Raw genomic sequence first — 26,020 nt, forward strand, 5'->3', positions numbered from 1 at the left:
ACCTTTCAACTCTCAGGGCTTCACGGCTTGAGATGTGGACACTGTCCTGGCCACACTGGACGCCAGTGGCCCATGACCCCTCCAACAGAGGAAGGGAAGGGGAGCATGCCCTTCCCCTTCTCAGCCAAGCAAGGACCCAGCATCCACAAGGATCAGTGCAGGCAGCCCTGGAAACCTAACAGGTGAGCAGCCTCCCTAGGTGAAGAGGGTCCGTGGCTTCCAGCCTACCAGCCTGGGGAGTCCGCGTCCCCTTTTGCTGGGGGGCCACTGTGGCTCGGGTTGAGCCTCCAGCTCCCTTCCTGTTCACCATATCCACCCACAGGCAGGCAAATGAGAACCTCCCCCCCCCCCAAAGCTCACAAGACAGGACCAGATGAGTGCACGAGCGGCTGTTCAAAAGGACTTTGATTTTATTGTGTGATCAGTGTCAAACTGCCTCGTTTCAGTGCAAGTGACCCCTCCCTTCCAGGAAATCAGAACGGTGGGTGAGTCCTTCGCCAAGTCATGGCCTCTGCAAGGCCCCAGGGAGACCCCAGTTTCTGGGAGTTGAGGGGGACCCTGACAAAGTCGTGGGTGGGTGTGAGGCAGTGACGAGGGTCGCAGTCAACAGTCAGGGGCTGGGGTAGGGAAACCCTGTCCTTGGCCCTGCTGTGTGTGTGACCCCCTCTGACCCGGAGGAACCCCTTGGCCAGGCAATGGCTTTGATTCCACGAAGGGCTCAGCAAAGAGGAGCAGGAAACCATGGGCTGGCTGTTTCACAAGGCGCTGCTGCTGGCACCCCGCAGACCGACCCCACGAGCAAACTGCTCCAGCAGGCCCCCGATGGCACCAGATGGACTTGGGGCTGCGGCCCGGAGACCCACCGTGCTGCTGTATGCGGCCAAGAAGGCACAGCGCACCTCCTGCAGCCGAGTCTCCCGGCTGCTCAGGGCTGCGAGCCTGTGGGGAGGGAGGGAGAGAAGGAAGGAACGCGTCACCCTGGCCCAGTCCCAGCATCCTTGTTCCCACTGCCCAGACAGCACTGGTCCTGTGGCCACACAACCACCAATACTGGCCAATCCCTCTCACACTGTCCCTCTCAGCTCTCAGGCCACTGTGCTCACCCAGAACAGCAGCCACTTTTACTGGGGCAATGATCTGGCTCCGCTGGGACAGTACCCGTCTCTGTGACGCGGGGGAGGCAGACAGACTCCCCATTCACAGCTGTTGGACTCCTCTCCTCAGCAGGAACGGGTGGAGGCCCAGGCCTCAGCCTTGATGCCAGGACTTGACACACCTTGGGAAGGAGCGCTCGCCCTGGAGAGGCCAGGGCCCCCTGTTGAGACCCCCCTTCCCTGAGGGCTCGCCTGCACCTTCAGTCCTGGGTGTCATCAGGGACACAGCGGAAAAGGTGCTGCTCTCCCAGCAGGACCTGTGTTCTGACTCCACCTCTTTCTCCTCCTTGGCCTCTACAGGCACTCATCACCCATGGGAGACAGCAAGCCCTTTTCCTGTCCTCACCCTGCAAGGACAGATCAAGCGAACAGATGTATGCTCAACTTATCAGAGCCTGGACGCCACGGGAAGCCATCTGATACCCTGAAGGGTCTCTAACAGAGGCCCAAGGCATATCCAGGTTCTGGACTCCAAGGTCAAGAGCACCCCTGGAGGGCCCTCTGAGATGAGCCCTCACACTAGTAACACTAGCCAGCACCACTAACATCTTTCAGATTCCTCCCTGGGGTTGGCATAATGCACTCCATCCCCAAGTCGCAGGATCCACAGCCCAGGGCCTGGGGCCCAAGGGGCAGGTCAGACAGGACCACCAGAAGTTGGAAGTCAACCTGTGGGAGTGCTGTGTGACAGGTGGAGAAGCAGCAGGCTCCTGGGTCCAGGAGAACCTAACAGCTCTCACACAGGTGCTAAGAAGGCGGAGCTGATGCTGGCTTCCTATGACGCCTGAACCACCCTGGAGTCTCTGCAGGCAGCTGGGGCAGACATGAGGCCCTCCATCTTCACTGCCTAGCTGAGTTTCACACAGCTCCTCCCGATGCTCATGCGGGAAGAGACCAGCAGTGGTGTTCGGACCTCCCATCCCACCCAAGCGCACTCCACAGCCCGCACCTGTGAGGGCACAGACCAAGAAACGAGAACTGGAGCCACAGCATGTGTGTCCCACGTGGACCAGGAGACAAGGGAGACAAGGGAGCTGCCAGCGCGTGCCCTGTCCAGAGATCAGCCAACAGCTGACCCCACAGGTGTGCAGAGTAGCTTGGATAGCAAGGCCAAGCATGAACCACCCTGACCCCCACCCCCACGACCCTGGGGTCTCACAGCATCTGGCCCTCTTCCTGGAACCTCCGGAGCTGGAGGGTGTCTAGCTCGGAGCGCAGGGCGGAGGCCTCAGGGGGTTCCGGCCAGGTGCGCTGTGGCTGCAGCTGCTGTCTCCAGGCTAACCCGGTGCTGGCGAGGGTGCTTCAGGGAGTGGCAGGGGAATCTGGCCTTTATGCCAGCATGCTGAAAGCAGGAAGTCCCTACAGAACGGTCTGAGGATCTAAAAAAGTCAGTCTTGTTCAGGGTCTAGAGACATGGCTGCCGCAGGCACAGTGGCCTTGGAAGTCCCCCAGGGACCTCCCAGCTGCACTGACAGAACCTATGAATGCTGTCTTGGGATCGAAAGGTCTGGTCAGCTCCGGCACGGCCTCAGCTGGCATTCAGGGACCCTCTTCCTACCCACTGCCCAGGGCATGCGGCCTTCACAATGTCAGCACAGGGGCTAGGAGCTGAGTCCTGGGGCTGCTGGGTGAGTCAGCTTGTCAAGGCGTGATGGCGCAGGTGTGGAGGTGAGCAGAGGCTCCCCACGAGGCCCCCGAGGAGCCACAGGGTGCGCAGGCTCTCCAGGCCAGCGGAGGCACCTCTGCCTGACACGCAGGAGAGGGCAAAGCAGGCAGGCGGCAGGCAGCTTCTCCAGCAGCAGCTGCGTGCATCAGGCAGAGGGGCTCCGAGAGCCGGAGGCCTAGCTCTGCAGCCTCGGAGAAAGGTGGTTTACAGGCACAGGATCAGGATCTCTGCACCCTCTTTCCTGCCTGGAGGCAGACGCAGAGGTGGGGGCAAAGCACCACAAGCCACCCCTGCTCTGCCTGTGAGGAGCACAATGAGGCTAACCCAGAGCCATCCTGGCTCTGGCATAGGGTGCTGGCATAGCCTTGGACAGAAACAGGCTCTCCACACCCAACATGCTCATGGATGCCTTTTAGACACAACCTCAGCAGATTTTCTGAGCCATCTTCCAGCCTCCTTCACCTGCAGGGGTACGGCGGCTGAGGGCAGAGGTGTGCAGGGAACGGGGGCAGCCTCTGTCCTGTTCCTACGCAGCTGCCCTGCCTGCTCAGCAGCTGAGACGGGCAGGGAGCACCCTGCCTTCTGAAGCGAGACACTTACAGACAACTGTGAGGGAGCTCATCCGGGAAGCTGAGAGGCAGACAGGAGTCTGTGTGCAGGACAGCCCGCTCCTGAATACTGCCACAACCCGTTACCATCTGCCAGCTGCCGCAGTCTGTGGATAGAGAGGATCCGGGCAGGGGGTGGTCCACTGATCTGGGGCAGAGAGGAGAGAGGGGAGACCATGCACAGTGAGTCACACACTTGACGGGGAGGGGGCCCAGGCCATGGTCACGAGCGTCGACTGCAGCATCTGGAAGCCAAGTGCTTCTCCACAGGTGCACGGGGAGCTGGGCAGGCTGTGCTCAGAGGAGTGGAGCACAGGGCAGCGCAGCGGAGGACCGCGCTCTGCGCACACACAGGAGCTGAGGAGCAAGAGGCAAGCACAGGGACGGGGAGTGCACACCAGGGTCACCCACAGTCCCCAGCACGCAGATCCCTGAGGTCCTGGCAGTGAGGACGACAGGCGTGTGGGGCTGTGGAGGGTGGTGACCTAGATTGCGGTGTGAAGGTTGGGAGCCCTGAGGTTCCTCCTCCCTCTGCAGTGCCTTCCAGGAGCCATCGTTTGTATTCAGGAGCATCAGCCCAGCAAACTCACTGGCCGTGCCCACAGGGAGGGGATGGCTCAGGCAGGCAACGCGGCAGCTCCATCAGGCCTTTTGCAGACGGAGCTTAGGGGAAGGGGAGCCAAGCACTGCCGGGTTCCCCAGCTGCCACGTCCTCCTCATGCCTAGCCAACCCCTCCCTCTGTCCCGGGCAGCAGCCCAGGAGAGGAGGGAGGAGACAGGGGGGCCTTCAGCAAGTCCCCTCCAGCAGCTGCCCTGTGGTCCCCGGCCCCAGAGGGCCTCTTCTCTGATGCTTGATCCTTTACTCATTAATTCAGGACAGTGGGGAGTGCAGCACAATGCTCACCGACCTTGGCCTACCCAGCTGACTGTCAAAGGTTCCCAGTCTGGGGGGTCAGAATCTGCAAGCAGCTGCCACTTGAGTGCAGCTCTGACAACCTTTAGCCGTGCCCATATCCCAGACCAGACAGGGCAGCTTCAGATGGGCAGGAGGCTTGCCCAAGGCCCCACAGCCAGGGAGCCCTTCTGCACGGGAAGCCCCTGTACCACCCGGTCTTGCCACGTGCATCCTTTCTCTGCTCCAGGAGTGAGAGGCTGTCAGGCACTGCAGCAGGACATGGTCTGCTTCTTGATGGAAACCTCAGGGCCCAACAAAACAAGGCTTCCTGGTGTCTGGCGGCAGAAGCCTGGCCAGCTCAGGCAGCATGCCCATCAGAGCGTCCAGCCAGCACAACGCTGCGAAGGAGCAGCTGGCTCTACCACTGATGCTGTCTGTGGATCCCTTTTCTGGGTGTGGCAGTTTGGGAGGAAACAGCTGCTCACAGCCGTGCTGGGGGGACAGCAAGGATGCTAACTAGAGGAGGCCACGTGGGATCAGGCATTTCCGGAGCCGGGAACACGGGCAAGTCTCTCATACTCCGAACTCACACCCTCAGGGCCAGACTAACGCCTCTGAAGGGGACACCACAGCCAAAGGCATGCAGGTGATCACGAGGCGAGCCGTGCACCCGGGCTCCCACGGAGGACGCGGCACAGGGGCGGGGGTGAGGTGGGGCTGGGGGTCAGGAGGAGCCTCTCCGCTATCAGCCACCTTCTGCAGACCTGGACATTTCTCAAGAATGAGCACACGGGCTCCAAGGTAGTCGTTCTACCCCGAGGTTTCTGTCAGAGAACTGGCTGTCAGGTGGCCATGCAGCCTCCTGGGTGGGGAGGAAGGGGCTGCACCCGGAAGAGAGGAGCTCACGAAGGCAAGTCTGGGTCAGCGGGCTCCAGGGGACCCCTTAGACACCGACAGACACCAGAGATGACACCTGCCAGTCTCAGCCACAGGCAGGCGGCCTGCTTCCAAGATGCCAAGCCCCTCTGCCTGTATTCACAGCCGAGTAGCCCTCACACCGCACACGATGCTTCAGGGGTCCCCTGTCGCTCTCTTGGGGGGCTCAGCCCTCTGCCCGGGGGGCAGCTCCTCAACAACACTGCCCCCTTAGAGGGTGCAGCCCAGACCCCCTTCACAGGGCAAGGCCTCGCCTCCCCACCTGTGGCTGACACCCTGCTGAGAGCAACTCAACCAGGTGCCTTCAAGCTAGTGCTTTCTGGGAGAGGGGGCAAGAACCCTGCCAGAAACAGAACCGGCCCAACCCAGGCACAAGCAGGCTCGGTGGGCGCCTGGCAGGACCCTTCCTCGCGGGCTCCAGGCTCCAGATCAGCTGTTCATAAGCATGGTCTCACCACAGTGAACACTGAGCACCGGGAAAAGGACGAGGGCTTCCAATGTGCCAGGCAATCACTCACGCAAACCCTCACTGGCAGAGCCCAGGTGACCACCCCCATTAAAATGGGATGGGAAAACCTGAACTCAAAGGGAAGTGATTTTCCCAAGGACACGCAGGGACTGGCAAAGCCACGGTAGAAAATCTGGCCTGCCCTGGGCTCGTTTTAGCAGTCATGCACTGACTATTCCTCCTGATGAGGGGTGAGGACCTGCACCTGGACGGTACAGAATTTCCAACTGGAGTAGACTTTCAATTCATGACAGCCAAAAAGGGCCCCAGCGGGCCAGCACTGTGGTACAGCCAGTTAGGCCACTGCTGAGATGGCTGCATCCCACACTAAGCGCGTTTGAGTCCTGGCTCCTCGACTTCTGATCCACCTCCCTGCTAATACGCCTGGGAAGGCAGCGGATGAGGGTCCAAATGCTTGGGTCTCTGCCTCCTATGTGGGAGATGATGTTGTTCCTGGATCCTACTTTCAGCCTGATGCAGCCATGGCTGCTGTGGCCATTTGGGGAGTGAACCAGCTAACAGAAACTGTCAGTAATTCAGCCTTTCAAATAAGTGAGACACACACACACACACACACACACACACACACACACAGAGCTCAGACTGAAACCACAACTATCCACTAAAAGAAAAGACACGGGTCCCCAGAGGCAGCTGGCAGCCACTATGCCACCTCTGGGGAAGCTGGCCAGAGGACACAGCAAGGGGAAGCAACCATGGGGCAAGGGACTAGAACTTGATCAACTCCACCTGGAGGCCACCGTCCCGCTGGACTTTCCCACCAGGTCTCTAAAACAGTTCCAGATGCATCTTTGGTTCCTTCCCTCTGGAAACTTCTGAGTGACAACGCTGAGAGGGGCTTGCAGGTACACAGCAAGGCAGATGTGAGGATTGCTAAGTCTCTGACTACAGATGAGAAAATGTCAAGCCACCAAGTCACAGGGACTCAGTGGAGCCAAGACCCAGAACCCTAGGCCATGAGGAAGCCTGGATGGCACCCAATTCAAACTAAGTCCCCCAACTCCCTAGTCCTGAGCCTAACTCAGACACTGCCAGAGAGGGTCCCAAAGCCTCTGCCCAAGTACCACCACCAAGGCTGGGCCTTCTCCAAGCCTGGCCTCTCACATGTGCCTGTCCCTCCACCAGGGACCTGTGCATTCTCACAGGGGCCCAAGCAGAAGCCCCCAGGGTTCCAGGATTTTTCTTCGAGGTCTTGAGCAGATGATGCCTTTGGGCTTCTCGGCACTGAGTTCCCGGGGCTGCTACTCAACCACTGCACCAGGCTGCGTGGTATCCCTGGGCCAAGTTCATCCACTCTCCAGGAAGCCTGGCTCCGAGCTGAGCTCCGTGGCGATGGCTCCCTCCCCCAGAGCCTCTGGGGTGGACAGTACTGGGCAAGCAACACCCCCCCACCCTGCACATGACCTGTGAGTCAGGAGCAGAGACCAAGGCCATGCGCAGCTGGGCAACTTACAGAGAAAGGTTTTGGCGCTCAGAGCCTCAGTCTTGCCCCTTCCCAGCCCTGCAGCTGGTCAGAAAAGGTGCAGCACCACCAGAAGCTGCTGTTGGGGCTGGCGCCACTGCCACCTGCAGTGCCAGCATCCCACACGGACACTGACTCTTGATCCAGCTCCCTGTTGATGGCCTGGGCAAGCAGTGGACGACGGCTCAAGTGCTTGGGCCCCTATGCTCACATGGGAGACCTCGAAGAAGCTCCTGGCTTCTGCCTGGCCTAGCCCTGGCCAGTGTGGCCATTTGGGGAGTGAACCAGTGGATGGAAGACCTTTCTCTCTCTGTAACCCTTTCTGATAAATGAAATAAAGATAGAAATCTGCTACTGCTATGACAGCATCACCCAGCAGCCTTCTGGGTGAGGGTATGGGTTGGGCTTGGTGACAACCGGTGCACCCACACCTGCTCCTCAGCGGGACAAAGCTTCAGGGCTCCTTCTGCGGAGGGAGTCCCGCTTCCCAGGCAGGCCTGCAGAACGTGGAGCATACAGAACTCAGAGTTCACCCACGGAGGGGTCTCTGGCTGCTGGACGGCTGTGCTGAGGGTCTCCTTCCTCCCAGACAGTTCCCCCACTGCATCACAGACCTGACTGGCCACTGTTACCTAAGAGGCAGGGAAGTGGATGACAGGATCCCTCAGGCACTTTCAGATAAAAGAGACTAAATTAATTTTAATGTTAATGGAAATACATAATTAGAATGCTCCATATCTGAATCATCAAGTTGTTCAAAACCTCTGGCAAACAGGCATGCGAGTGAGAACCCTGTCACCTGGCCGACCCTGCCTGGCCCCAGGCAGGCGGCCCCAGAGCAGACGCCCAGAACCAGCAGCTCGCAGCAGCCGCCCTCGTGCCTACACTTGCAGCTGCACTGCTCCGGCTTTCTCAGCATCCCACAGACCCAGCACGCAGGGCTTGTGAGGCCCCACCCCTCCCAGCCTCCTGTAAACAGGGCTTGGGGGCCAACCTGCACCGGCCCCAAGCACGGAGCCACCCAGTGCAGGCAGAGACACACCGTGGGCTCAAGGAAACCTTCACAGGACTGGAAAGGGGCTGACAAAGCCACAGCCATGGGAGAAGGGTGAGGGTGTGCTGCCTCGGCATAGAAGCACCCAGCACTGTGCAAAGTCCACTCTGAAGACCCACCCAGACAGCAGACAGGACCTCTGGGTTTCTGCCCAGGTAACCAGCAACCCTGCTGAAAACGAGCAGAAATGGCAATGGCGTCACAGCTCACAACAGCAAAGGTTCAACGGCAGCCCTGTAGCCGGGAGCAGGCGAGGACAGCCAGGCGTGCAAATCAGGCCAGGGCGGCGGGCACACACCAGGCAGCTAGGGAGCAAGCACAGGGGTGAGGGCTGTCTGCCTGGTACCAAACTCCCCTAGGGCAGAGGGCTCGTGCTGGTATTGTTCTGCTGTGGCACTCACCGCCACGGAGTTCTGAGACTAAGACTCACCCAAGAGCCCTCTGGGTCATGTGATCCCGAGCTCCAGCCCACCCTCTCGCCTGCATGGGGAGGACCCTTTTTCCATTCTCCTGAGTCGCCTGCCTTTACCAGGTGAAAGCCCACAGAATGGAGATGGGGAGAGTTCCACAAGCTTTACCTATGTACTGGCTAGGTACCGAGGAAGAAAACCAGCCCCAAAGTTCTGAGGATAGCAGGGCTGGCCTGGTGTGCGCTACGCACTCCACAGCTCAAGCTGTTTTGCAAAATGTCCCTTTCTCCCCACAGTCTACCAAGGATCTCTGTTCTCCCCAGAAGGACTAGATGTTTTCAAACTTCAGAAAACAAAGCAGGGTTCGGTGCTGTGGCGCAGCAGGTAAAGCCACCGCCTGCAGTGCCAGCATCCCATATGGATGCCGGTTCGAGTCCAGCTGCTCCACTTCCGATCTAGCTCTCTGCTGTGGCCTGGGAAAGCAGTAGAAGATGGCCCAAGTCCATCTCCTACCCGCGTGGGAGACCCAGAAGAGACTCCTGGCTTTGGATTGGTGCAACTCCAGCCATTGTAGCCATTTGGGGAATGAACCAGTGGACGGAAGACCTCTTTTTCTCTCTGCCTCTCTGTAACTCTGCCTTTCAAATAAATCAATCTTTTTTTTTTTAAAAGCAATTCATAGGACTCCTTCCTTGAAGACATGAAAGAGACCAAGCAGTACCATACCATCACTCAGAAATGCTTTTCCCCAGGGCCAGGCTATCCTGGAATCATGTTTCACCTTACCTGGGCAACACAGCATGCAGCACACTCCAGCCACACGTGGGTCCATCCATCCTACCTGAGACACTCCTCTTCCAGTGTGGCGTCCTCCTCTGCTTGACCCAACACACACATCCGGCCTCACTCCGTATCTCCTGTTCTTACTGCCCCTGCCATGTGGACACAGAGGAGCCAGAAGGGTCCCCAAGTACCTGATCCACATTCTCAGTGAGTGTGAGCTCCACAGGGCACTGGGATCTCCCAAAGGTGACGGGTGGAGGTCACCCTTCACACCACAACCACTTCCCAGTGGCCCTGCCAGGGCGACAAAGGGTCTCTCAGCCCACTCTACAGACAAGTCCTTGTTCTGTGCCCAAACACCAGGCCATTCTCTAAACAGTGGCACCCGCATGCTTGTCCGTCACTGCCTCCTGAGAACACGGCCCTCCAGGCCCAGGGCAAGGAGCCCCACCTGGGATCCTACCTGACACGCTACCTCACGTGCCTTGTTGAGGGGAGGGCTTTGGAGCTCCTCACCTGGGTTTGGGGACCTCCAGGGGACTGCTACCCATTCTGAAAAAGCTGTCAGAATGGTTGGAGGATGAGGAGCTGGAAGACTTGGCCTCCACCAGCCCCTGGTGGGAGGGCAGGCGGTCGTCGGTGGGCTGCGTTCGGTTCCAGAGCACGCTCTGTGGGGAGGATGAGTGACTCTTCCTCCTGCAGTGCAAAGAGCAGGGCTGTGGGCCGAGGAAGACGCCACTCGGGAGTGGGTATGACCCTCTCTCCCTCAGGTTCACAGCCGTGGGCAGCAAGGTCTCTATGAAGGGACCGGGACCTTCCTAAAGGTACGGATATACCACACCGGCCTGCTGGCCTGAGCACGTGACGGAAATCGGCACTTAGCCCACTCCCACCCCCACCGCGGCCACTGCTCTAAGGAAGAAGCCATCAGGGACTCAGGCTTCCCTGGAACAAGGCTGGGCCAGGCTGCAGCTCCCAGGCGCCGCTGAGCCGCCCGCTCACTTGTGTGTTCTTTTGCTAAACTGCTGTCTAGGGAGCTCCTTCAGCCCGAGCCTCTGCTCCCTGCCCTAGTGCTCAGCTCCACAAGCTGCTCACACCTCCTTCCACCGGGAACCCCAGCCCTTGATGCTCCTGGGCCACCTCAGGCAGTGTCCCTCACCGACCAGATGGCCGGCCTCCAAAGCCCAGTGCAGACAGCAGGGGTGGAGCTGTGCTTTCCGGCCCTCTGCCAGGGGTTCCCTTTATTCTTGCAGCTCTAGCCCGGCTCCCTGGGGCAGGTGGCCCTGGGCACAGCGGTAAGCCTGGTCCCAGGCTGGCCCCTCACCAAGCTGCCTGAGTGGGTGCTCCTGCTGGGACCAGCTCCACAGCCTCATAGGTAAAGCTCCCAGCAGCTCCCGGCGAGCTCTCCATGACCAGGGAGAAGTCACTGCCAAGGCTGGTGGTGCTGCCGCGGTCTCTGCGTCCTGGAAGAAGCCAGCGCCGTCAGTTAGCCCATGACCTCCTCCACTGCTGAACCCCACCCATCTTCTATACCACACAGCTGGAAAAAGCAGCGTCCAGAACAAACAGCTCCTGTCTGCTGCACCCCCGCGTGGCACACAGAGGAAGGGAGGCTGCTGGGCCCGGGACTTACTGAGCATGCAGATGTCTTCCACGGTGAAGCCTGCCTCCCGGGTCGGCAAACTCTTCCTCCTGTCAACGGGACCCAGGGATGGCCAGGATCTCTCCTGTCCCCACCCTTCACCCCTGCTCACTTTGGAGAGCGGTTCCGAGACACAAGCCACCCATGGAGACAGGCCCTGCCTAAAGACACCGTCTTGCAGACTTACCCTGCCTCAGCTTTGTCAGCTCAGCTCTTAGAGTTCAAGTCCAGCCCAGCATGCTAGGAACTTTGACCCGGAAGACACAACTTTCACAGGGCTCCTGCATTTCATAGGCTGGGAGCAGTTGTGCCCTGCTGTGTGGGCCGCATGCTGAGTGGACTGGCTATCGACAGTGGTCCAGGGAGGGCAAAGGTCAGCTCAGGGGCTGGCTGCTCCCTTCTCTGAGTCGGCACATGGCACTCACTCATCCCCAAAGCTGTTCTGCTAGCTTAACTCCAGGGAGACCCCAACAGGCCTCCCCTATAAAACAGGCTGTCATGAGGGGTCTGGCCTCAGAGGGCAGGCAAGGCAGGAACTGGGCAGCAAGACCTGGCCGGCTCCGGAGCGGTCCTCAGAGGGCCTTGGCCCCAGAGTTGGAGCAGTAGGCCTCCGCTTACCTCTGGGTCTTCAGAGCAGAGAACTCCTCAGAGGTGATATGCTTCAAAAAATTGAAGCAGAAGAAGAAAATCTGAGGAAGAGACCAAGAAACAGGTCCCAGTAAGCAGACTTTCTCCAGGGTTGAAAAGCAGGAAGCAGAACTCCCCAGGGCAGGCAGCTGGCCAGTGGTCAACCCCTGCTGGACAGCAGCCCTGCTTTTGGGGACCAGCGACACATTCTGCTCTATGAAGTGCAGGGGGCTGAGGCAGGGTCTGGCAGGTGCACTGGGCCACGCCCCCCTCCTGGGAACACACAAGGGCAGCCAGCGACCTTCCCAACCCACTGCAGGCAGGACACACGTTCTTGAGCTCTTTTAAGGACCTCAGAGAGAAAGGCTAGCAAGGAAGGACAGCTGGGAGGGAGATCAGTGGAAGCAGCAGGAGCCCAATAGAAGGGAAAGCGATTCTGGGGGCGACCACAGCAGAGGTTCAGGAGAATGTGGTGGGGGAGGTTAATGTCTGGTCCACAGCACACCCTGACAGAAGCTGTGCGAGAGGCAAGAGGCCCCTGGTCTCTGGCTGCACCCTCACTCCCAAGAGCCACCCCCTTCTCCCTGCAGCCCTGTGTTCTGCTCTGGCAGTCTTCCCAGAGCTCCCCAGAATGTGGTCCAGGTAGCTCTCGTTAAAGAAAGGCCCACAGGGTGTCCCCCAGCCCCCTAAGACTTCCTCAAAAGTGGAGGGGCTGCCCAGATCAGGCTGGCACGGACTGGTGTTACCTAAAATCACACACGGGTGTCTCCACCACAGCTGGCTCAGGCTTTGATATGTTAATGTGCTCTGCCAACCTCAAAGGCGGGGGAGGGCACAGGGTGGTGCTTAACGGGCACAGCTCTTTTGGTTTCTCTTAAAAGCATCTGTCTGAACTATGTGGTGAGGATGAGAGAGGAATCAACTCTGCAGCTGAGACCCTCTTCTTGCTTATGGGGGGAGCTCGGGGGTTTGAACTCAGCCCCACCCTCTACCCTGAGACCCTGAAGGCAGAATCAGGGCTGCTGGATGGGGGAGGAGGGAGAAGCATAAAGGGCAGAATGTCCTGGAAATGTCCCCAAATGCGAGACTACAAAGAGGCTTTAGCAGAGATTTCAAGGCACTGGCAAGAGTTCGTGGAAGCCTCTGAGAGCAGGCTCAGGAGCCCTGGCAGACGCGATAAGTGCTCAGAAGAGGGGATTGGGAAGAGGGACAAAAGGAGGTGGGTGGAGATAAGACACCAGGCAGGGGAGAAAGATGCTTTGGGAAGATGGTGGGGGTGGGGTGTGCAAGAGAAAGCAGAACCCCGAGGAACCTCGATACTAGGCCTCTGGATGGCTAAGGCAGGACGCAGTCGAGACTCAAGGTCGAAAGAACAAGGCCTAGAGAAGGCAGGGAGACTGGAAGGGGCCTGGAGGCAGCGGGCAGCCAGGAAAGCCACGGGCTGAAAGGGCTGCGGCGGGGCAACGAGGCGAGAAGCGCCTCTGGGCAAGCTGGCTCCAGAGCTAAGTGCAGAAAACAAAGTGGCCCAGAAGAAGAAGAAGGTGGAGAGAAATGACAAGTGAAGGTCACGGAACTGTCGGCGCGGCCGTGTGCGCAAGCACGGCAGGATGTACGAGAAAACGCCCCCAGACTACTGTCACCTGGCCCTCTCGCCAGCCGTGTGCAGCACTCACCTCCTCCCCCTTGCTGAGCCGATCCACCAACATGTGCCTGCAAAGAGGAGGGCAAGGTCAAAGACGGCAGCACCAGCACGAGGCGGCCAAGGGGAAGCCGGTCAGCAGCCACGGTACTTCCCGGGGTGGGACTGTCCTGACCTCTGACACCTGGAGCCACATCCCTCACACAGAAACACAGTTCCCAAGGCACCAGCAAACCCCAACCCCTGACACTCCTCCAGGTCTCACCCAAAGAGGAACCAGTCGTAGGCCACAGTTAGGTAGAGGATCTCAGCGGGCTTCAGGGATGTGTGGATGAGCCCATCCTGCAAGAGACCAGAGATGGCAAAGCTGCCTCCTCGGACCAGGTCCTCCCCTCCTCCCCACCCCTCCCCACAGTGCAGGCTGATGAGCACCCCTGAGAACGGGGTGACACCTCTGCTGTGAGCCCCTGCCTCCCTCTCCCCCAGTCTTAGGTTCCAGAGACAAAGCTAACACACTCACAGGGCAGAGCTCGGCCACACCCTGAGTGCTACCTGCCCAGGGCCCCCATTCATACTCACAGCCCACAGGGAGAGGCGCAGGAGGGAGATGAAGAGTGGGGTGCGGTCCCAGCCGGAGATGCAGTGGACCAGCAGCCCGCTGTCGTCTGCTTGCAAGCACGGAGGGAGGCCCACAAGAGAACCAGACAAGGCCGGTGAGGGGCAAGGCACCCCCCCTAGCCTGCCCTTGCCCGGGCGCTCCCCACGGCTCGCCTCAGCCTAGTCCCAGAAGGGCTGTGCAGCAGGCAGATGTCTTTCTTGTCTGAGGCCTTTCTTCCTTTCCCTGGGCCAGAAGTCCAGCCCACCCCCCAGGCCACAGACAAGGGGCTGACAACACAGCCCTGTCCAGTGTTTCTCAGGGGGACACTGCAAGTACTCCAGGGTTACAGGAACTGTGGAGCCTTTAAGTATCCCCGGCCAACATGCCCCACGTGCCAGCATCCCCTGCACTAGTGATTCCTACAACACCCAACAGATATTTCCGAAGCCCTCTGGAGGTAGTACTATCCCAGCTCCAGGGGCAGGCATGGGACTTTGAAAATTAAAACCTAGCCACTGTGACCAGTTCAAGGATGCACACAACCCTGAATGGGCCCACATGACCTCTGACTTTCCTTGGAGCCCCAGGGTGCAGCTGGAATGGCTACCACTATTTCCTTCGAGGATACTCATTAGACACCTGGCTCTGCTCTTGGCCTTGGTTGTGGGAGCCAATATGGTGCCACTGTTCTGGCAAGTGCAACCCCACAGAAGTCCTGACTGCTACTGAAGGGCTGGAGTCAGCCCTTCCTAGAGAATGAGAACTCTCCAGGGTTCTTGCAGGAGGGGAGCACCCTGTGGGCTTGTGCAACCTCTACCCTAAGCCGGGACTGATTTTCCACTTTAGGAATGAGGGCTCACCCCGAGCTGCACGTAGTGCTGGCAGCACGCTCAAAGGCCAGCTGGGCCAGTGCAGAAACACCTGTGTGTGGCTGATGGGAGCCTCTTCACTCTGTCTTCATGGGGTTTAGCGGGCACAATGCCCAGCCCAAAAACTCGAGGGAATTTCCTATCTCTCTCCCACAGAGTAAAACATTAGTGTGTGACCCCCCCCCCGCCCCCAGTCGGGGGTCGTGAAGTGACACTACAGCCCGAGAGCGCGGGAGCTGCACACTCACCATCCCTGCTGACTATGGACAGCAGCAGCCTCAGGTAGTTTTGCGTCTGTTGCACCAGGTCCCAGCTCTGTTGGGGAGGACAGAGTGGCCAAGGAATAGGCATTAACTCAGAGCTGACGTCAAGGAGATTTAAAAATAAATCGCTCCACAGCAACAAGTACAGACTGGGTCACAGGCCAGATCCCGAACCCTCAGAACCAGACGCTCTGTCCCCAGCTCCCAGAGCTCCTTCCCCGAGCCATCAGGTGCCGTTCTCAGTGGTTCTGTCCAGATGGGAAAGGCACAGGCTGCCACGGCCCCACCTTCCAGCAGTAGCTGTTGGGCACCCTCTGGGCCTGGCTCCAGGGTGGCCGTCTTCAGACTTGGCAAAGGGGAGCCGAGAGCCCTGAGCCTGTGGCCAAACGGAAACAGCCATTCCTTCACCCACCATGACATACAACCAAGCAAAGCGGCAACCTTCTCTGTACTGCTACTCACCGCACACGGCCTTTTGACGAAGAATAAATGGAGCCTGTGTTTGCAGACAAAATCTTTCCCAACAGCAGGCCCACGAGGTGGGATCAGAGCGTCTAGCCCAGACCAAGCCGAAGGCCCGGCCCAGATGCTGAGAAACAGCCAGCTCTGAACCTGAAATCCACAGAGGGGCCTGGCCCAGTTTTCTCACCCGCTTCCCTGGCTGGGGACAGCCCCGGCCTCTCCAGACACAGCTGCCTGCCACTGTTCTGGGGCTGGGCACTTCCCAGGGGGGAGGGGAACACGGCACCTGTAACTGCAGTGGTTTTCCCAGGAACAGAGAACAGGCTCATTTACCCGACCCTCCCCCAGCCCCGAGAGCTCTGACCCACTTTCCACAGCTCCAGAGACACGACGGCAGCACAGCGCTGATGAAGTCATTAGCGGCAGCAGCACCAGGGTCTCTCAGCTCATCTGGCTCAACGTGACCCACCCACTAAGGCCAACACACTTCCTCTGAGCTGCGATTCTCACCGGTGAGGAAAAGCAGGAGGGGGAGGCCGGAGCCACACAGCACAACGCCCAGAGAGAACTGGCGGGCACGGAAGACGGCGGCAGCCTGGGAGGCAGGGACCAACCACGCCTGATATGCCACTGAGGCCAACAACCACAGTGGCCTCTGATGCCCACAGGTTCCCTGTGCTAGGGTGAGCACACGGTGTGGAGGGATGAGCTGGCGAGGCCCAAGGTCACACGGCTGGGCTGTGGGCTAGGTCCAGTCCTGCAGGACTCAAGGCCTACCTCCCTAAAATACGCTACCCCACATGAGTCGGCAACAAGTTCAGACTAAGAACCAGTGAGGGGACTGTGATTGTGGGAGGCACCGGGGAGGAGTGCTGCGTGAGCCCTGACTCGCATCCTGAGCGCTCCATGGAACGAACCAGAGAAGAGGGAGCACGTGTCTCTTTAAGTCTCTGTGCCAAGAATACTTTTTCTCCTGACTCCTTCAAAGAGGCAGCCCAACCACCTCCCCTGTGGGGTCATCTTCTGCAGCCACCAGGTGATGCTAGGAGCCCTGTGACAGTCGAGGCCATTCTGCCATCTCTGCGTCTCGAAGACGTAGTGCTGGGGGACCAGGAGGCACCTATAGAACGTTCGTCAGTTGTCTGTCCACGGTCAAGGGCCAGCTTGAACACAGTGCCCCACAGTGACTCAGGGAGCAGACCTCTACAGAACTCAACCCAGGACTCAAAGGCAGCGAGGCACACAGGGAGGCTGCATGCCTGCCAGCCACGTCTCAGCACACCACACTGCCCCTGAGGGCCTGGGCTGCAGACACAACAGCAAAGAGGTGTCCAGCCCTTCTAGGGTCGTAGGCCCTACACTGGGGGAAGTGAGGCCATCAGTTTAAGGCCTGAGGGCCTCGGGAGAACTGCTCACTGAGTTGCAGCCCGGCCCCAGCATACAGCATCCCTTCCTGAGGGGCCGTGGTCCTTGGCAAGCCACTGTGTGGCACCCCTAGTCACACCTTATTCAGCAGTAATTCATCTGTCATAGCCTGTACCTGCATGAGGAAAAAAATGGGCCAGATGGGACAGAGTGAGGCGCAGGAGACAGCCGACCTGAGGTGTCTGCCTAAACTCCATGTAGGAGGAGGCCTGGGAGGGGCTCTCAGCCTAGCAGTTTCGATGCCTGCAGGCCACCTCAGAGTGCCTGGGATCCATTCTTGGCTCTGGCTCCTACTCGCTTCCTACTAAGGTGAACCCTGGGAGGCAGCACGGACAGCTCACATAATCGGGTTCCTGCCACCCACGCAGCATACCTGCATTAAGCGCCCCACTCCTAGCTGTGGCTCTGGCTGTTGAAGGCATGCAGGGCGTGAGCCAGTAGCACACTTAACAAACTGTGTTACAGAAGGAATCCTGCGGTTCCTCAGGCCATTCGGTCTATGTAGGCACAGCCTGGGACGGAGGGAGACTAGGGGCTGCTGTCTGGGTGGCAACAACACACACCGGCTGGCTGTCCTCCCTGCTGTCCTGCTCCTGCAGAAGCACCGTGAATGTGAGGGGGCCAGGACCGCGCCGACCTCGCACACTCAGACATCAGCAGGTGCCCCGACTCGAGGGGCTGAGCAAGCAAAGACACTGCAAAGCCAAACAGCCGCTGCTTCTACAGAGCTCCTGGTCCTCAGGACGCACAGTGCCAAGGCGCTTCCAAGGATGGAGACCCCAGACGCAGGGACGGACCCAAGAGGGGAGCAGGATGCTTTCTGGTGTTCACTGGCTTGTTCAGCTCTAGGCCCCAAGCTGTCTCTGAGCGAGAGATGCACAAACTGTGGGTGCCTTCCTGCTGGAGCTCAGAGCAGCAAACCTCTCAATCAGTGTCCACAGCTCAGTGGAAAATTCCACGAAAGATGTGCCTGGGTGGGTTAATGGGAAAGATGCAGGCATCCAACCTTCCAGGGATGGGCAGGAGGAGGTGGATCAGGCAAATCTTCCTGGTACAGACACGGAGCCAAATCCTGAAGGGCAACGAGTCAGCCAGACAAGCAAGCTGGGAGCAGGCAGCAGACAGAGGGAAAGGCGGCAGCAATTTCAAGGCTGCTGGTCCCACCTTTTTACCTTTTTTTTTTTTTTTTAAAGTACACACACACACACACACACACACATACACACACTTAAATCTACATGAAAGGCAAACAAGAAAAAAGGAGAGGTGGGAGTCGGGGAAGGTATCTTCTATCTGCTGATTCACTCTCCAAATGCCCAAACAGGCAGGGCTAGGCCAAAGCCAGGAGCCAGGAGCCAGGAGCCCGGAACTCCGTCTGGCTGTCCCATGTGGGTGGCAGGGGCCCAAGCCTTTTAGTCATCACCTGCTGCCTCCTAGAATCCATCAGCAGAGGAAGCTGGACCAGAAGCAGAACAGCCAGGACACAAACAGGCACTCCAGTACGGAATGCAGGCTTCCCAGGCAGCAGCCGACCTCCCAGGCAGCAGCCAAATCTGCCGCGCCACAATGTTCACCCCTACTTGTCCCATCTTAAGCAGACGGCAGGTGAGACTGCTGGCAGCCCTGGGCCTGTGTGGGCTAGAGGGTGAGGCGGACTGTCCAGAAGGACCAGGGCCAGAGGAGGACAATGGAAGCCACTTCAGAGTTACCATCACCAAACGAGGTCAGGTGGCTCTGCACTTCTCCCCAAACACATATTTAAGAGGAAAAATGAAAAATGCCACTCAAGCCCAGATCTAGAAAAGCAGACTCTATGAGGTCCTCTGGACACAGAACCCCTGGTGGATGCAAATCTTTGAAAGAGTCCTGTTCAGAAAGCTCCGATTTTCTGGGCCAAGAGCAGTCAGGAGCTGGAGGGCACAGGTCAGAAGCTCTTTCCCTCCTGGGCTGAGCGAGCTCAGAGAGCCTAAGGGGTTCAAGGGCAGAGCTCGGACATAAGGGTCGTGTGAAGCAGGTGCCACCTCCCCTCACCTGATACTGGCTCCAGTCAATGTTCAGAGAGTGAGTCAGGAAGTCGGGGATGCTCAGTGGGGCATCGACGTAGTCCTGGGGAAACAAAGACGTCTGTGAGACTGGGCTGGGGATACCTTCAGGCTGTGGTGACTGGCAGGCTGCAGGCAGGAGGCTTCTCCACAGGGCTCTGCTTCCCTGGAGCGGATGCCTGTGTGACTCCAACAGTGACAGCTGGGAGACCCGAGTGACCAGGTGCCTGCAGCTCCATGTCGGCTGCAGCAATGGGCAACGTCAATCTGCACCCGACCTTGGGCAGGCTTCCCATCCCCTGTACCTGCTCCCCACTTTCTCACAGGCAGTGGAGGGCAGAGGATGGAGTGACTGTCCTATCCTGTACCTGAAAGGGAGTGATGAGAAGGGGAGAGGGGAGCGGAAAGCACAGAGGAGGACAACGGGACACGAACGCAGCATGGAGATGAGGGAGAGACGTGATTCACCGCGGGAGGAAGAGAAAGGAAAGGGGAGTCATTTCCCCCAAACATGGCAAGCCGCTCTCCCAAGTCTCCTTTCACCAAGAACCCCCTGACCACTGTCACTGCTCCTACCTGCTTCCAGTTAAATATCAGCCCTTCTGCCATGTAATCCCGGTCCTTGTACTCCTTGAAAAATTCACAGCCTGGAAAAGAAGGAGGGAGTCAGGAGACCTTCAGCTCCAGCCCACGTCCCCTGAGGCAGCCTGGCCAGGCAGCTTTGCCTGCTGAAGGACCAGGGCCTCCAGAGCTCACACACTCCCCACACGTCTACCCCGGTGGCTCCCAGGAGGTTAAGGCTGACAGTGATGAGAGCTCAGAGGTGCTCAACAAACGAGCAGGTCCAGGGTGCACCCCGGTTCACAGCCTCCCGTGCTCCTCCCACAACTCTCTGCGCTCCCTGGTCACCGGTCACTTTTCCTCACCGTAGGTCCCTTTGCCCTCCACATCTGCACAGTGCCAGCTGCAGCAAACAGAAGCCTGTTTCCCAACATGAGGCGACTGCACTCACTTAGACGCTTCTGGGAGGGCTCCGTGTTCTGCCCCTGCATAGCACCCGAAACAGGTGCTCCAAGGACCCCCCTCCTTGTTCCAAACAAAGGACAGGCTCTTCTGTACCACTGGCTAGAAAAAGTCCACAGGGGTACGAACTCAGGGACCACATCGAGAACAGGGCTGTGGCAACCTTTTCACCTTCAGATCTCTGCTTTCCAGTCATTTCTGACTGTGACAGCTATTTGACTTCTCTAATGGTTGGTTTTCTTATTTCCAAAATGGCTGTTCAAGGATGAAGCGACGTGTAGAGGACCCTGGCACAGGCCTGGAGCGAGTGCACTGGAGGCGCACTGGCCCTCTGCTGACACTGTCCCCAGGTGAGGGAGGGAGGCCGGCCCTTAGGCCACAGCTCACCTTCGCCCAGTCTGAACTCAGCACAGTGACGACAGGGCCCACCCCTAGCCTCTCAAGTCACAGGGCGGAGGAAGGCACTCAGAGAGCAGCTGCTTGTAGTTATTACGTTCCGTTCATCAACTAGCCAGCACCTACCCAGGCCTCGGGGGACACCGCCACACTTGAAGACTGGTAAGGAACTGAAACCACCACATGCTTGCCCCAGTTCTGGGGAACTGGCCACAGGGCTTACAGGGCAAGTTCCTGGGAATATGGGAAAGCTCCCTGTTGAGGGGGCCTGCAGACCCTCCCATGTGTTCCAGGCCCAGCTGGCCTTCCACACGCACTTCTAGGCTGCATCCCCGTGCCCTGCTGTGGCCTGTGAGGCCAAGAAACAGTCACAGCACAACACTTGAGCCTGTCCCAGGGGCTCTCCCGGGGAGAGAGGAGAGAAGCAGCATCAGCCACGGGCTGGAGCTGAGGAGCCGGGTTCAGGAGAGACACCAATTATCCCTCAGGGCTCCTGTGAAGTGCTCTTCATTCCTAAATCCAGCAGCTGAAGTCAATACCACAGGCTGCAGGCCGAGCTCGGCCCAGCCTCTGATGGAACTAAAATAGACTCGTACCCAGGGCAGCGCCTGAAACGCGTCCTGAACAGGCTTCTTGACGGCGGGCAGGGGCTAAAGGGGCTGCGAGCAGCACCCACTCAAGGACAGACCGATTACGACTCGTGCCGTGGCATTCTGCCTGTCAAGATGGGTGCCCTGGAACACCAGGGCGGGTCTACACACAGGCTGCGCAGACATGGCCAGACCCACTTGCACTGTGCACCTGCCTGCACCGCAGTCCCTGCAGGGCTCAACTGAAAAGCCTTACATGGCATCAAAGAGCACCTCACAGCTCAGCACAGGGAAGTGGTAATTCTGTTTCTCTTTCTTATAAAATAATACAGGCATTTTTAGAAATAAAAAAATCTATCAAGTAAAAAGTGCTTCTCCTGTCACCGCTTCCCTGGCTTTTTCGACTTTTTTTGGTTCCTCTGACCCTCTGCCCCCATACCCATACAACCATCTGAAGTCAGATCTTAAAATTCTGGCATGTTCCCTCTACCCCTGTCTGTAAGCACTTCCCTTTTCCACCGTTGAGGGGACCGCTTGATTCTGCATCTTGCCAGCAGTCTAAGCTATCTTCCAAGACTGCACAGTACTTAATTCTGATGGATACACCACCACTTACTTAACCATTATTCTGACGAAGAAAAACCTTCCCTGATTTGTAATTACAGACAGAAAGCTGTACCTGTACCCTGGATCAGCTGGATTACAGCCTAACAACTGATGAGAAAACACCTGGGTGAGCGGTGCACACACAGACTCTCCTAACAAGACGCCTGTGCTACAGTTCCGAAGCAGGGGTACTTACACTTCTAGCATCGGCAGAGCTGAAATTTAAGCCAAGGAGGCACTACTCAGACAGCAACACCTTTTGTTTGGCAGGGAGTTCAGCCTGGGGAGGCCCACAGCACTCCCTCAGAGCTACCCAGGGGCTGAACTACACACCCCTTGGGCAGGACGCGCTGCTGCCAGGCCACTGCATCAGCACAACCTGGATCAGCTGAAGGAGCTTCTAGGCCAGCGGTGCGTCCCTGAGTCCATCCACCATTAGGCCTGTGGTGGACTGAGCACCTGCTGCGGCTGAGTCTGGCACTTCACTCTGAAATAAGCACCTATCTGCTCTTATGAAAGAAGACACTGATGTCCAGAGGGCCTGAGGCACAGTGCTAGTGACTCATGTCCAGTCTACACAGCACCAATCACCAAGCAGGACAGAGACTCGAGTGGAGGCCCCTGGGAGCATGCCAGGTTCTCAGGGGCTGGAGTATGGAGCTCATGAGCTTATCTCCACCGAGGACCTCCCCCAGAGGGCTCTAGGAAAACCTGTAATTGACACGTGGCTGTCACCAGCCTGCTCTGGCTACTGGCTCTGCGGCTCTGAGACTGAGAAGAAGAGGTCCAACCCAAGAGAGCCGGCAGACACTGGGGTGCAATGCAGAAGCTCCTGGAGGAGGGGGGAGATGCCCTCTGTCAGCTGACCAAGTCTCACGCTGATGTCGGCCCTTGGTGGCCTTCCTGGATGAACAGACAAGTTGTGCCAGAATGCTCAACTGTCTTAAATGAGGTCCACACGCTATCTCAACAAGTTCATGAAAGGCCAGTGCTGTGGCATAGTGGCTTTGGCTGCCACTTGACTCCAGCGTACCACTTGGAAGCAGTGGTTCAAGTCCTGTTCTACTTGTGATCCAAATTGCTGCCAATGTGCCCAGGAAGGCAGCAGATGGCCCAAGTGCCTGGGAAGCTGCCACCAGGAGGGTGGAGGGAGACTCAGATGGAGTTCCTGGCTCCCGGCTTTGGCCTGGTCCAGCCCTAGCTGTTGTGGTCATTTGGGGAGTGAACCAGTGGATGGAAGATCTCTCTTTGTCTCTGCCTTTCAAATAAATAAAATCAGAATTTAAAATAAAAGTTCATGGAAAACAGTATTATAATTTTATTTTGGTGCAAAAACTTTGAAATTCTCCCACAGTTTTTTCATGTGCATGTTCTACAAGTTTTTTGGAAGATCCCACTTATGCATGGATCTCACACTTGTTTTGCACCAAAATAAGCTTAACTTGTCATTTCATTTTCCACAAACCTTTTGAAGTCCCTTCACAGAGCTTCAGCATCCAGTTCAGAGCACGCATCCTTGGCCACAGGGTGCAGGCACGTCTGTGTACCAGAGACAAACGCAGCTTTGTGGGTACCTAAGTGGGCTTGGCAACACGGTGAGGCCCCATACAATGCTGTGTTCTTCCACCACCAGAACAAGAACAGCCTTGTCTGGAGCAATTTCCACAAGAACTCAAGCTCTATAAGATACATACACAATGGCTCACGTCCCCATGGACCACAGCGGCAGAGTAGCTGCTGACATGGAGCACCGATAATGTCGCTTTATATTTCTATAGGACTTCCTGTGCCACAGCATCTGATACGCATGGTCTAGCCTGCGCAAGAAAACCCGCAGTTAACCCTGCCCAAGTTCCAGCTGCCATGCGAGAATCAGGAGGCGTGGGAAGACGAAGCAGACTCGTCACCGAGGGCAGTGCCAGGACTCAGCCCTGGATCCTGAATGGAAAGCCCATTCTAGGGCACTGTCCAACCTAAGCCATGACTGCCGATGACCACAGGTCACAACTACCCACGCTGGCTGACACGAGCTCCTCCCAGAAGCTCCCAGGGCACCAAGGGAGTCTGTCACTAGATGCAGAAAAAGCTCCCTACCTGGATAGGGGACGGAGAGGAGGGTGAAGTCAGCATAGCGTTGGGCTTTGTCCACCTTCTCAGAAGAGGTCACACTGCAGAACAGGGAAAGCGTGTTACAAGCTCACCACACACACACACACACACACACGCGCGCGCGCGCACATGCCCCACAGGATCTTCATAACTTAAACAACCTTCAGCTAAAAACTCTTCTTTGCAGTTAAGAGTGAGTCCCTTCAGCAGCGCTTGCTTTGAACAGGTGAGAAATCTTAACTTCTCGATTCCCTACTCCGAACATCTCCTCCTGACAGTACAAGCCTCAACCAACCCGAAGTTGCAGAAGCAGCTTCCAACTAAGCCCCACATCACACCAAGTGCAGCCATTCTGACCCAGGAGGGCGGAGAGAGACAAGAGTCAATTACCAGGGACCAAAAAGGGACTCTTTCAGGAAACTCCCCACGCTACCGCTTTCCCCAGAGTCACAGAGGCCACCTGTGAACAAACGGCCTCTGAAAGGAAACACTGGGAACTACTGCGCCAGGTGCGGGGAGAGGAGGACACAGGAACACCCAGACATCTCAGGGCATCAGCTCTGACTTAGGCTTCATCATACTTGATTTTCAATATGCTTTTGAGAGACAGGGCTCCCACTGCTGGTCACAATCCAAACGCCTGCCAACAGCTGGGGCTGGGGCACAGTGAAGCTGGGAACTCAATCCATGTTTCCCATTTGGGAATCAGAAACCCATGTACTTTAGCCATCACCTGCTACCTTCCAGGTGCGCATTAGCAGGAAGCTGGAATTGGAACTGAAGTCAGGACTTGACTCTGGGCACTCTGATACGGTATGTGGGTGTCCCAAGCGGTATCTCAATTACTACGTGAAGCATTCACCCCTGTCTGATTTCCTAAGAAAATCTTTTAGTGTGTTAAAATCCTGGAAAAAACTACAATCTAATCCCACTAACCCAGGTTGCATTCTTAGTCACGTTTTGCATAAAATGAGTCCCTGCTCCACGTATATTATTTTTATTAAAGTATCCCATGAAGTGAAGATTGAATATACACTGACTCTCTCCACTGAAAGACTCCGATTCACTGGAGAGGGAGCTGGGGGATGAGAGGGCGCAGAGCGCTGGGCAGGCACTAACGCACCACTGTCGCCAGGTGACTTCCCATCTCTGCACCTCAGCTTCTTGCATGTGAAAGGGGGCACTGTGTGAAGACACAGCCAGAGGACGCACACAGCCCAGGCACAGGGCCAGCAGCCGCAACTGGTGCACTCTCCCCAGGCCTGCAAGTCTGCACTCCCGCGTGACGGTGCCCTGTACTTACTTCATGCCAAACTTCACCTTCTTGTTCTCCACCATCAGGTCACAGATGTATTTGACTGACAGGTACCGAAGCAGCCTGATGTCATAGCCCCTGACCTTATCAAAAAGATGTGTGTCGCCACTCCTGAAATCAAGAGTCAGAGGGAAAGGTTACGCGGAGCCTGGGAATGCCACTGGCAAGCATCTGCAGCAGGGTCCAGGGTGGGTGGTGGTGAACAGGCGACTGCTCCCAAGGCAAATGCAGCCAAGGTGACTTTCTGGAAGATAACTTCGCTCTCTGGGACACATTTCAAAGAGAAGCAATTGGCAGCAAAAACGGGGAAGGGCTCTGACACTGAGTCCAGATAATCTGAGTTCTAAAAGGCGCGGTCTGGTAGTTGACGGCGCCTGTGAGCTCCATCAGGGATCTCCCTCCAGCCTCTCCCTTACCCCTATTTGTGATCATTTTTAGCCACAGGACTCGCTGGTAATGTGAGAGAAATTCTTGGAAGACTTTGCAGAGCCGTTTTGTCTGTGACTGTGAAACCTGAGCACACGCGTTCCCTCGCGGGCCTCCCAGGCTGAGGCTACCTTTCCATCAGCCACGCAGGCGCAGGCGCAGGCGCAGGCAGAGCCAAGTCAGCAGCCAAGGTTTCTCAGAAATGCCCGCTGTCCTGCTGCCCAGCCATCTCCTCGCCAGCAACAGTGCACGCTGCAGGGGACGTGGCCGAGGCGGAGGCCACCCGGCCTAGAGAAGAGCCCCACTTTCTCGAGCACAGGCCAGGTCTCTGCTTGCAGAGCTAACAGAAGACCCCAGCCGCAGCAACCCTGTCAGCACCAAGCCAGGATCTGGGAGCTGACCTCACTGTGGGGCTCAAGCCACTCCAGAAACACACGGCACAGCCAAAGGCTTTGCATGGGGCACAAACCACGCGAAGGGGCTTTTCTGAA

The 26,020-nt window shown here is 57.6% G+C and overlaps 1 protein-coding gene across 8 annotated transcripts in view; it reads right to left on the reverse strand.

The window, feature by feature from the left end:
- Positions 1-387: 387 nt before the first annotated feature.
- The window catches only part of MTMR14 (myotubularin related protein 14), a 40,977-nt gene continuing 15,344 nt past the window's right edge, over positions 388-26,020 (reverse strand). For 2 of the 8 annotated variants that reach the window (XM_089306699.1, XM_051831952.3), the window contains exons 6-19: positions 25,092-25,214; positions 23,774-23,847; positions 19,641-19,711; positions 19,054-19,128; positions 15,121-15,187; positions 13,985-14,070; positions 13,671-13,747; positions 13,440-13,476; positions 11,758-11,828; positions 11,131-11,189; positions 10,822-10,960; positions 10,014-10,193; positions 3,421-3,576; positions 388-939 (exon numbers count right to left, since the gene is read on the reverse strand). In XM_089306699.1, coding sequence (XP_089162825.1) covers positions 756-939; positions 3,421-3,576; positions 10,014-10,193; positions 10,822-10,960; positions 11,131-11,189; positions 11,758-11,828; positions 13,440-13,476; positions 13,671-13,747; positions 13,985-14,070; positions 15,121-15,187; positions 19,054-19,128; positions 19,641-19,711; positions 23,774-23,847; positions 25,092-25,214 — 1,399 coding nt within the window. In that variant the 3' untranslated portion in view covers positions 388-755. Of the gene's footprint in view, positions 940-3,420; positions 3,577-10,013; positions 10,194-10,821; positions 10,961-11,130; positions 11,190-11,757; positions 11,829-13,439; positions 13,477-13,670; positions 13,748-13,984; positions 14,071-15,120; positions 15,188-19,053; positions 19,129-19,640; positions 19,712-23,144; positions 23,219-23,373; positions 23,492-23,773; positions 23,848-25,091; positions 25,215-26,020 lie in introns of those variants that run through there. The other 6 variants (XM_089306700.1, XR_016215095.1, XM_051831953.3 and 3 more) reach the window with 6 other exon arrangements.

The sequence above is a fragment of the Oryctolagus cuniculus genome, chromosome 10 (genome assembly GCF_051225735.1).
Source record: "Oryctolagus cuniculus isolate XC-2025 breed Fujian yellow rabbit chromosome 10, ASM5122573v1, whole genome shotgun sequence".
Classification (NCBI taxonomy): Eukaryota; Metazoa; Chordata; class Mammalia; order Lagomorpha; family Leporidae; genus Oryctolagus; species Oryctolagus cuniculus.